Source organism: Silene latifolia, chromosome X, assembly GCF_048544455.1.
Source record: "Silene latifolia isolate original U9 population chromosome X, ASM4854445v1, whole genome shotgun sequence".
NCBI lineage: Eukaryota > Viridiplantae > Streptophyta > Magnoliopsida > Caryophyllales > Caryophyllaceae > Silene > Silene latifolia.
Window position 1 is genome coordinate 286,167,589 of NC_133537.1, and position 11,352 is coordinate 286,178,940.

The 11,352-nt window shown below is 37.1% G+C and overlaps 1 protein-coding gene across 1 annotated transcript; it reads right to left on the bottom strand.

Annotated features, from left to right (window-relative positions):
* Positions 1 to 428: 428 nt before the first annotated feature.
* LOC141620244 (uncharacterized) lies at positions 429 to 1,533 on the bottom strand. The gene is made up of 2 exons (XM_074437166.1): positions 1,408 to 1,533; positions 429 to 1,301 (listed from the first exon to the last, which is right to left on the bottom strand). Exons 1-2 carry the CDS (start codon positions 1,531 to 1,533, stop codon positions 768 to 770), a joined length of 660 nt encoding a protein of 219 aa, XP_074293267.1. The 3' UTR covers positions 429 to 767.
* Between the last annotated feature and the right edge of the window lie 9,819 nt (positions 1,534 to 11,352).

Sequence of the window (11,352 nt, forward strand, 5' to 3'; positions counted from 1 at the left end):
TTAAGATTTTCACATCTTGTGTTTTGTGTGTTGTCAAAATATGGCAGTTCATAATATGCTTCTGCAGTTTTCTAACACAATATCAACTTGTGTACACAACAATATCATAACATTGTGAAAACAATATCAACGTAAGACTTAAACTTTCATATTCATAGTGTGATATTGTTTATTCATCTGTGTGATATTGTTTACCAAACTGTGTGATACTGAGAAGCAATATCAACCTGTGTACACAACAATATCACAACATTCTAAAAACAATATCAACGTGATATTTAACAATCCATATCCATAATGATATTTTAAAGTAAACAGTGTGGTATTTTTTAAGCCCTGTGTGATATTGAGAAGCAATATCATAGCAACTATTACACATTATCACACCAAACGTGAAATAATATCACACTTTAGCAAGAGTTAGATGAGATCCAAAATAGCCATCACTACTTTACCATTATAAAAAGTTACCATTAAATTCCTTTTTGTACTACCATTACATACCCTTTAGTTTAATTACAACTTCGTTCTAACAAATATAGTAGTCCTAATTCCTTCCTCTACCTCTACCGCGGTTCTTCGGATTTGCAACGGTCTTAATCCTACCACGTTTGTATGTTATTGCGGGCTCGTTCCTACGATCTTCACCATCTTTTCCGAATCGGCTCTCTCAGAAAGCATATCCATACCAACAGTCAGTTATTATTTCTGGACACCTTTGTCCTAATTACTATCTATCTTTTTGTATATACAATTGTAAATGGTTTTTACCTTTTCCTATGAGATTGCCGAAGAATTGGCAATTCTGTGTTAATAATCGGTTTCTTAGTACAATCCTCCTTTGCTGTTTCCGGAACATCTTCTTTATTTGTCTCCTCTACAACAACATCAGCATTCTCTTTTGTTTGAACTTCTGCCATTGGTACTTCCTCTTTCTGCTTCCCTTTCGCCTTTTCGTTGTTCTTCCTCTGTTGCTTCAATGTCTTCCATATTTCATCCTTCCCATCTGAAAATTCTTTTACTTTTTCGATCAAAGGTGTTCTGTTCTCATTTATGTCAGCTAAAAGCAATGCTGCTGTCATTTCTAGCCAGTAGTATCGCCTATACACTTTTTGGTTCAGGTTGGCTTCAAACATTACACCCTCATATTGAATCATGTGCATCATTAAGAAGTTTCCAGACTCAGTATTGTTCATCTCTGTCTTTTGCCAAGGGAAGTTGATGTTGACAACATCAAACGTTATTATATCATCTGCTCTTTCCACGTTCTTCTTTGCTAAGTAGTCACTCATGTGCTCCGCCTACAATATTACGGTTCACCATTAGTGATAATTTCACAAACACAGAAATCCATTATTTCAATGTTAATATACACCAATACTTTAAAGAACTATCAATTAATCATACCACCAAATCTGCAACTTTGTGTATTTGTGTTTGCTCCCAGTCCGCGTACTCTGTGTTGTCCAGCACTTCCACTGTCTCGGTTTTGAAATTTATACAAATATAGAAATAATGTTCTTTCCATACCATTGTAATAAAAACCAGATCTGCTTGCAGGTTACAGGGAACTGTGTTTCTTCTAATGAATTCGTCCCATTCTTCGAACATCTTTTCTTTAATCAATTCCCTGTCTCCAGCTCCTTCGGTTTTTATTTCCTGTTTTGAATATATATGTTACAAGTCCTATTTTTGTTTTAAAGAGTGATTATATTTAATCAAACTAAATGGACAGCTTACCATGTGTCGAATCCCAAAAAACATCAAACTTGTTTCACATTTTTCTGTGTGCTCAATATGGTTCAGAATGAGGGACCAACATTCAATCACATTGCTACTGACGTGCTCATTTGGAAGCAACGACAATATATCATTTCTGACAAGATATTGATCATTACTGAATTTGGCAACCACCTCACTGCTCCAAACATTAACACAAACCAAATTAAAATAGTGCAGACAATATCACACTTCTCTAAAAACAATATCACATCCCTTAAGAAACAGTATCACAAAAAATAGCAGTTATGATAAAATAAAAGTACCATCAAATTTAAATAGTGCAAACAATATCACACTACTCTGAAAACAATTTCACACTCTTTAAGAAACAAGATCATTTAAACATACTCTAATGGGAAATGTGGTCGTCCAATAGGCGAGAGTCAAGCACTTGTTTCCACATGGTCAACATCTTTGCACAAAGTGATTTGTTAGCCTTCATAAACCTTGAGACGACCTCCACGTTAGAATCGCCACACCACGCTTGTATGTGCTCCCAAGGCCATCCGATTTCCCCTCCATCGCTTCCCACCATCTTGTCGAGTAACCATCTTCTACCACAACTACAAAAATATTTATTTTTGTTATTTGAATATATAATGATTATATATAATGAAAATAAGTCAGTGTTGAAGAAAAATAACCTACTTTTTTGGATACAGGAGTTTGAATATTCTTGTTCCCACCTTTCCCTCTCTTTTTTTTGCTTGCTGCTTTCCTCTTTGCTAGTAATTTAGGAAACAATGTCCCTTTGATTGCATTAAGGTTTGTAACCTTCCTCGGGACCTGACTCCTACATTTATTTAAATCGCTCAACACAAGCGTTGCTGCAATCTCCCCCCGTAACCGCCTCTTGTTTTCATCATTCGGTTCACATTTAAAATCTTCACCCACAAAAAACATCATGTGGAACATCATGAATAATCCACAATCCAGGTTCAACTCTTTTGTTTGCCAATCAAAGGCGACATTTGTCAGCACATAGTCCTGTACTTTCGCCCCACTTTCATAACCTTTACTGTTGAGGTAGTGCCCGTAAACAGCTCCATGTTTATGTTTATAATAAATAACTATCAAATTTCAATCTTTAGCTAACAAAAGCATTATATCCTTAATTCTTATTTTTAAATATAGTAATTACAGTTAAATGAGCAAGGTGTACATGCTCCTCGTCCTCAAAATGATCATATTCTCGGTTGTCTAAGTAGAACATTTTTTCCCTCTTGGTGTCAATACAGACGCAAATGTAGTGGTGTTGATATAGCAAAGGTATGAACACCTATAGAAATATTTTATAGAAAATAACACTGTCATTCACAGACCATAGCATACAATATCACAAGTAATGAGTGACAATATCACAGAATATATAATACAATATCACAACTAAAATAGCTACCTGATTTAAGAAACAATATCAATACTTACTTCTGACAATATCAGATAATTAACTTAACAAAGAGGATAATTAACTTAATAAAGATCAAAACTAAAAGTACTTTTAAATTCTTACCATATCTGAATTCAAATTCAGTGGCTGTTTATATTGATTTGACCACATATCCCATGTCCTCCATACGTCTTCCTTCACTCTTGTCAGTTCATCAACATCTTCTTCATCTACAAGTAAGCTTTTCTCCATACCACCCTGTTTGTTTATAACAGAATTGATTAGTCGTGTTGACACATTTTTACACGTAATTTAAAACACAAGGAACACATTAAGTTTATGTTTTCCATACCGAGTGGGCAAGGCCATAGAAAATCCTTGTCGGTTTGTTGTTGTCTTTTGGCGCCATTTCAAACTGATTAAGCAATATTGCCTAAGCCTCAATAACCACTGCTTCTATTTTAGTGTCAGGCAACAAAGACTCAATATTGCTCATTGGTATGGAATGGTAAATACCAAAGTCACAGACAATCTCTCTGTACCACTACTACAAATACAGGCAACCACAACGGCCCTTTAACAACGCTTATTCACGAAAATCATCAAAACACGTTGTAGAATTTATTCCGCGAATTTTACCAAACTTAATTACAACGGTTATGTGTTGTTAACCGTTGTTATTGGTTTTAACAATGGGTCATACTTAAACAACCGTTGTTAATGAAAAAACTAATAACAACGGTTAAATTTTAACCGTTGTTAATGGTTTGGCGCCAAATTAGTGAAAAGTAATCACAACGGTTATATTAGAACCCGTTTTTAATACGTTTTAACAACGGTTGTAGACTCAATAACCGTTGTTATTAATATTATGAAAATCTTAAGAACAACATATTGCTTTATTCTGCTATACGCTACAAACACAAACACAAGCTAATACTGCTACTATATCATCCTCCATTCCTCCCTGATCGTCTCTCTGTCTTCATCTCCGTCACTATTGTCACGTCTTCTCTCCCTCATCGTGTTTATCAATCAGGTATATATATGTTTCTTAGCAACGCTTATAACTAGATATAGGATTTTTTGGGTTATTATCTAATTTGTTGATAATTTAGCTTAATTGATTTCCTGAATTTCGTTTATTTGTTTGCCTATTATTGTATTTTCTGAATTAGTTGCCTATTATTACGAATGTAGAATAATGACTCGAACTTGGATGATTGATGCAAATATGAGTGACCGCACCTACAAGGATGGTTTAGCTGAATTTTATGAATTCGTTTCGAACAATTTGAAAGGTTCTTCTAGTATTGCATGTCCTTGTGAAAGATGTGGTAATATTAGCTATATGGCTTTTTCGGACGTTAAAATACACCTAGAAAAGTGGAGATTTAGTCGATCCTATACACTTTGGATTTTTCATGGGGAATCATTAGAGGAAGAGAATAACTCTAAAGAAGATGATGTTGAGGTACACGAAAGGCTAAGCGATGATCCCGAGTTTGCCGAGTTTTTGAGTTGGAAGAGTTGGAAGTAGAGAAGTTGAATGTTGGGTCTATATATAATGAAGAGAATGATGATGAGTCCATTGCTTTTGAAGATGTAGGTGATGACACTAGTAATTGGGATGACCTTAACAACATGTATGAGAAGTTGTGTGAGTCCTAAGCACCTCTCGTATCCTGGTTGTAAGTTCACAAAAATGTCTACTGTGGTGAAGTTGTATAATATCAAGGGGGCAAATGGGGTGAGTGACACGTGTTTCACTAGTTTTTTAGCCTTGATAAAGGAGTTGCTTCCTGATGGTAATGTTCTACCTGTTAAGACATATGAGGCGAAAAAACTAATAAGAGGAGTGGGTATGAAATATGAGAAAATACATGCATGTCCAAATGATTTCATATTGTATCGGAAATTATATCAAAACTTAACCAATTGCCCTAAATGTTTGGAGTGGCGTTATAAGGATAAGGAAGGGATCCCGGCTAAGGTGTTGTGGTATTTTCCATTGATACCAAGAGTCATAAGGATTTATGCGAATCCCGATGATGCAAAAATGTTAACTTGGCATGAAACAGGAAGAATAAATGATGGAAAGCTAAGACACCCGTCAGATGGTAAGCAATGGAAATCGTTCGACGCTAAGTATCCCGAGTTCGGCAATGAACCTAGAAACTTACGTCTTGCGCTGTCCACTGATGGAATGAACCCACACGGAAACATGAGTAGCCAACATAGTACTTGGCCAGTAGTGTTGGCTATTTATAACTTACCTCCATATGTGTGCATGAAAAGAAAGTATTTGATGTTGTCGTTGTTAATTTCCGGCCCTAAACAACCTGGAAATGATATAAATGTATATTTGGAACCTCTTCTAGATGATTTGCGATTGTTGTGGGATAGTGGGATAGAAGTATTTGATGCATATAAGAACGAAACTTTTAATTTGAGAGCGATGTTATTGTGTACAATAACTGACTATCCGGCTTATGGCGACCTTTCTGGGCACACAGTTCATGGGAAAGAGGCTTGTCCATTGTGTGGGGAGGATATCGAGTCTGAATACTTGAAGTCTTCTCATAAGTATGTGTATATGGGAAATAGGAGGTTCTTGTCTCATGACCATTGTTATCGCAAGATGCAGAAAGCATTCAATGGAAGACAAGAACTTCGTCAACCTCCTAGAATTTTGAGTGGGCATGAAGTTTATCAGAAATTAAAGCATATTGAGATAGATTATGGGAAGAAGAGCGGCTCTAAATTGTCTACTCGTGGGTATAAGAAATGATCCATATTTTTTGATAAACTTCCATATTGGCCTGACCTGGAGGTCAGGCATTGCCTCGATTTCATGCACATTGAGAAAAATGTCTGTGATAATATCATCAATACCCTTCTGAATGTTCCTAGTAAAACAAAGGATAACGCCGCAGCTAGGGAAGATATGAAAATGATGGGTATTAGGCTAGAGTTGGCACCACAGAAGAGAGGTAATCGTACATTTTTACCGCACAGACTTTTACCCTTTCACGGAATGAGAGAAAAGAGTTCGTGCATGCTTGAATGGAATTAAAGTGCCACATGGTTATTCGTCGAACATCAAAAGCCTAGTGTCGATGCAAGACCTAAAACTCACCGGGTTAAAGTCACATGATTGTCACACTTTGATGCAACAATTACTACCTGTGGCTATTCGTTCCATTTTACCTGAAAAGGTAAGATATGCTATAACTAGATTCTGTCTCTTCTTCCAGTCCATATGCGAGAAAGTCATCGATCCCGATGACGCGGATTCATTGCGGGACCTCGTTGTAACCTCTCTTTGTCGATTGGAAATGTATTTTCCACCCTCTTTCTTCACTATCATGATTCATCCGACCATTCACTTGGTTAGGGAGATTTTGTACCTTGGGCCCGTGTACTTGAGATACCAGTATCCTTTCGAAAGATTGATGAAAGTCTACAAGGACTATACATCTAATCGGTATCGTCAGGAAGGTTGTATTGTTGAACGCGCTATTTTAGACGAAGCTCTTTCATATTGTTACGCTCATCTCTCCCCCGAGGAGTTGATTGGCGTTCCTAAGAATCGTCATAGTGATTGGATGACCGGAAAAGGTATTAGGGGCCGGGTTGAAAAAATTGTGACACGTGAAATGTTGCATTTAGCACACATGTATGTGCTAAACAACGAAGATGAGGTGCAACCTTATATTCAACAACACAAAGATGAGCTCAAATACGATCACCAAAACAAGACCGAGAAGTGGATTGCGAATGAGCATACGAAGACGTTTCCAGAGTGGTTTAGGAATATTGTCTTACGATTACTTGATCAAACTGGTGATGACATCTCTCCTAGGTTACTACGTCTTGGTTTAGGTCCAAATGCCAGGGTCACCTTTTACAACAGTTTTGCCATTAATGGATATACTTTTTACACCGGCGAGCAAGATGAGTTGAGCACAATGCAAAATAGTGGTGTGAGTTCGGAATTTGAGGCAATGCACTTTGCTACTTCAAAAGATAAAAAGCCTATTTGGGGAAAATGCCTTTATTATGGTGTTATTCAAGAAATATTGGTACTAGATTACATTGATTTCACAATGCCTTTGTTTCGATGTAATCGGGTTGATAGCAACATCCATTGTGTCCGAAAGGATAAGATGGGATTTACGTTGGTCAATCTGGGTAAGGTTGGCAATAATAAGGATGATCCTTTCATAATGGCATCCCAAGCTAAACAAGTGTTCTATGTCACTGATCCTATGGATAAGAAGTGGTCTACATTGTCTTGTCTATAAGGAGTAGAAGGAGTAGTCCATCCGATAATGGTGATGATGATCAGGATGTCGTTTTTGAGGGAATGGATCAGTCTACCACTGTATCTTATTTCGACGATGTTGACACTGATCATGAGGACACTGAAAGTATCTATATGCGTGATGACCATGGTGAAGGTATTTGGGTTAACGAAGAAACTATGACATCCAAGAAACGTCCCCGATCCTGAGATAGTTCATCAGGACAAGAGTATGCATGCATCTTTGGTGTTGTCTTATTTTCTTGATCTTATTATTAGATGTGGATCTTTGGTGTTGAAATTGTGAATAATGTATTGTTACAGTTTGGACCTGTAATGGAATTACTGATAATTTTAAAAAAAAAAAGAGGTTCAACAATAACAACGGTTATATTTAAATTACCCGTTGTTAATACTTTCAACAACGGGTGTAGTACCTCTAACCGTTGTCAATGATTTTTTTGACATATTTCATTTTGGCGCAAATTTGGTGAAAATATATTACAACGGGTATATTTTAACCGTTGTAATAAACTTTTGACAACGGTTGACTTTTATTGACCCGTTGTTATTAACATATAACAACGGTTCTTCTTTGAGCACCCGTTGTCAATAGTTTGTCTTAATAAAAAACTAATATAGAAACCCATACAGCATGCCATACACAAACACACACAACATTATTAGTTCAACCGTTGGTATCTTGTGTTAATTCTTCTCTCTTCCTCGCTTTTTACATTCTCGTCGCCGGCCGTCGCCCAGTTTTCGACGCCCAGATTCCGTTGCCTTCCCTTATCATCCCGCTCGTTCTCTTTATCATCATCATCAACAGGTATGTTCACTTTAATTTTGTGTTTCGTCATTAGGGTTTTAAGACGATCATCTTGTTTCTTTTTCATGCATCTGTTTGTTTTTCGTCTTCTTTGTTATCTTTATCATCCCGCATCATCTAATTCACTCCTCTTATTAGGGTTTAGGATTTTAGAAGCTCAATCTGTTGTTTTAAATTTTCATTCCTATTAGGGTTTAGGGTTTTAGATAATACTCTGCATGTACGTTGTTAAGTTGTTCATTTCCAGCTATATCATTCATATTTGGGTTTTAGGATTATCATGGGTGAAAAACGTAAAAGAAGTCAAAAGAATAATGAGCCTGGTGATAATAAGCCTGGTGAGAGGGGTGCTACGAAGTGCCAGAAAGTCCTTGCAGCTATAGCCGCTAAGCAGTAGTTCCAAATAACATGGAGTGAGATGGGTTTCCCCTCTTGGTCCAAATGCGGGTCTTTTCTCCAGTTGGATTGGTACTTGAACAAGACAGTTTGTGCCTATCCATTTAGATGATTTTAGAACTTTGAATCCAAAATTGGCGGAGTTATACTTGGCTCGTGTAAAGGAAGGCTTTATTATACCCGATAAAAGCCATGATGAGTATTTAATGCATAAGGCAGCGGATGTCCACAGGCAGTGGAGGTGTGGCGTTGCTAGGGATTGGTTGTATGTGGACAAGGCAACGGGGGAGATGCGTAAGAGCCCACCGGAAAACAAGTGTCCCACCATCAAGCAGGAACAATGGGATCTTTTCAAAAAGATGAGAACTACTGAGAAGTTTCAGGTTAAATATCCTCGCCTTTTAACGATTTACCTATCATTTTTTTAATTAATGAGTCCTTTATATAATCTTTTTATTATCTCATCTACTTGCGCTTTTATATAATTATTTGAAGGCCGTTAGCAGAAGAAATCGTGCTAACATTTCATGCAAGAAGGGGAAATTCTATGGTTCTCGAGGCGGTTACAGAAAGATAGAAGAGGACCTCGTAAGTAGCATGCATTATTCCCCTGTGAGACTTTATTTTTTTAATCACACTTGGACTTGCATTGATACACATTTACGTGTATAAATGTTACCATGTTAATGTGTAGGTGGCAAAGGGAGTGAAAGAGGTGGATCGGCATGTAACTTATAAAGAAGGGCACACGCCTAAAGGATCCCTGTCGCGTGACAAATATGATGAGGAAGTGTTGGCCAACATAGTAAGCATTATTTTATTAAGACGAGTTCATTACAAACTTTATTATTTTAGTCACAAATATAATTTGAAGTTTATTTAATATATTATAGGACAACGTATTGAAAGAGGTAGAAGAAGGGAAATTCACTCCCAGTGGTCGTAATGACGTTCTTGCTAGAGCGATCGGCCGACCCGAACATCCATGTCGTTTGAGGGGCGTCCCGTTACAGGTTGGAGTAACGAAATATTATGGGAAAACTGCCCAGATAAAGAAGAAAAGGAAGACTAAGTCTGAGAAGGCTGACATGGTAACATTTATTCTATTATTTTCATTTAAGTTCAATTCACATGTTATTGTTGGGATAAAAATTACTGACACATTACATTCTTGGCAAGCGACTTGATTAATGGCATCCGTACTACTAAAGCCGAATGTCGGAGGTAAGCTTTCCGAAGAAGAAGTGAAGATGATGGAGGATGTCATTTCTAAAAGGGGTAATAATAAGGTACAACAAATTGGTCAAGAGGCCGCTACTACCTTGGCAATACATGAGAAGGAAGTATCGGTCAACGAGATTCGAGAAAGATCGGTACCCTACCTAATAATGCTTCAAGTTGTAACAACTAAAGCCGATCGTGTACCTAATACTTCCTTATTTTTCTTTTGTTTTTTTTGGGTAAGATCAGGGGGTGTGTTCACCGCCACTCTAATGCTATAACTTCGACATGGTGCCATTGAATTGGTTAATTTTATTAGGTAAATAATGGGTCCGAAAAGGAGATGCAACTTGAGAAGACGGCTGATGGAAAACAAAGATACATCCCCTTCAAGTCGGTTCCCTGTTTTGAGAAGGTATGCATGAAGTGTTTAATTAGTTAAATTTATATGAATGCTGAAGTTTGTGCAAAAAATCGCCCGAGACAGAAAGCGTTTTGCAAAATCTTTGAATCTTTGAAGCGTTTTTGCAAAGATATAATAATGTATGTGTATATTCTTCAACCCGTAAACAAGAGGCCGATTATTCTTGTCGACCCTAAAACCGAAAAGCCACATGTGCGTGTTGGCCGGGGTCTCGTAGAAACCAAATCTGCAGCAGCGGAAACTGTAGTTCATGGCGAAAAACTTTTGCCGAATCATAGAATAGTAGAGATAACTACAGTCTTTCCAGGCCATGAAAACTTTCAACTGCCTGTCCCAGTTCGTGACGACATTACCATTCTGGGAGATGCGCTTGGAAGTTTCATCCAATGGCCTGAAACTCACATCTACTTGGCGAAGATATCTCCGCCGCCTCAAAGAAGCTGAAAGCAGTTGGGGTTAGAAGAAATACCTTTATATATATGTTACATTTTTAATTGTTGAATGTTTTTATATGTTAAATTTATATGTTTTTTTTTTGTAGGGAACAAAAAAGACGGCTTTGGCGGATAAGCCTAAGTCCACAGACATGCCAACGACCTCGTCGAGACAACAACTTGATGAGGTATTTAATTAACTTCTCCATTTTTTTAAAAATTAACCTCGCTCCCTTTATTTATATTTTGTCTGTATTTATAAAAAGCATGGTAATTTTGTGTAGGGGACAAAAAAGACTGATAAGCCTAAGTCCCCACCGTCTTACTCGCTACTACTTCCTCATCATTGAAAGAGCAGTTGACGAGGTATTTAATTAAGTACGCTTTTATTTTTATTACTCCAACTAGGATATGTTACCTTTGGATTTTTTATTATTTTAATTATCTACTACATGTGTAGGCTGGTGGTAGTAGCACAAAATCAAAGACTCATTCTTTCCCGGACCTGAAAGTTAGGAGTTTAAACTCCACACAATATAAAGGGAAGGATTACATGCAAAAAGTAAG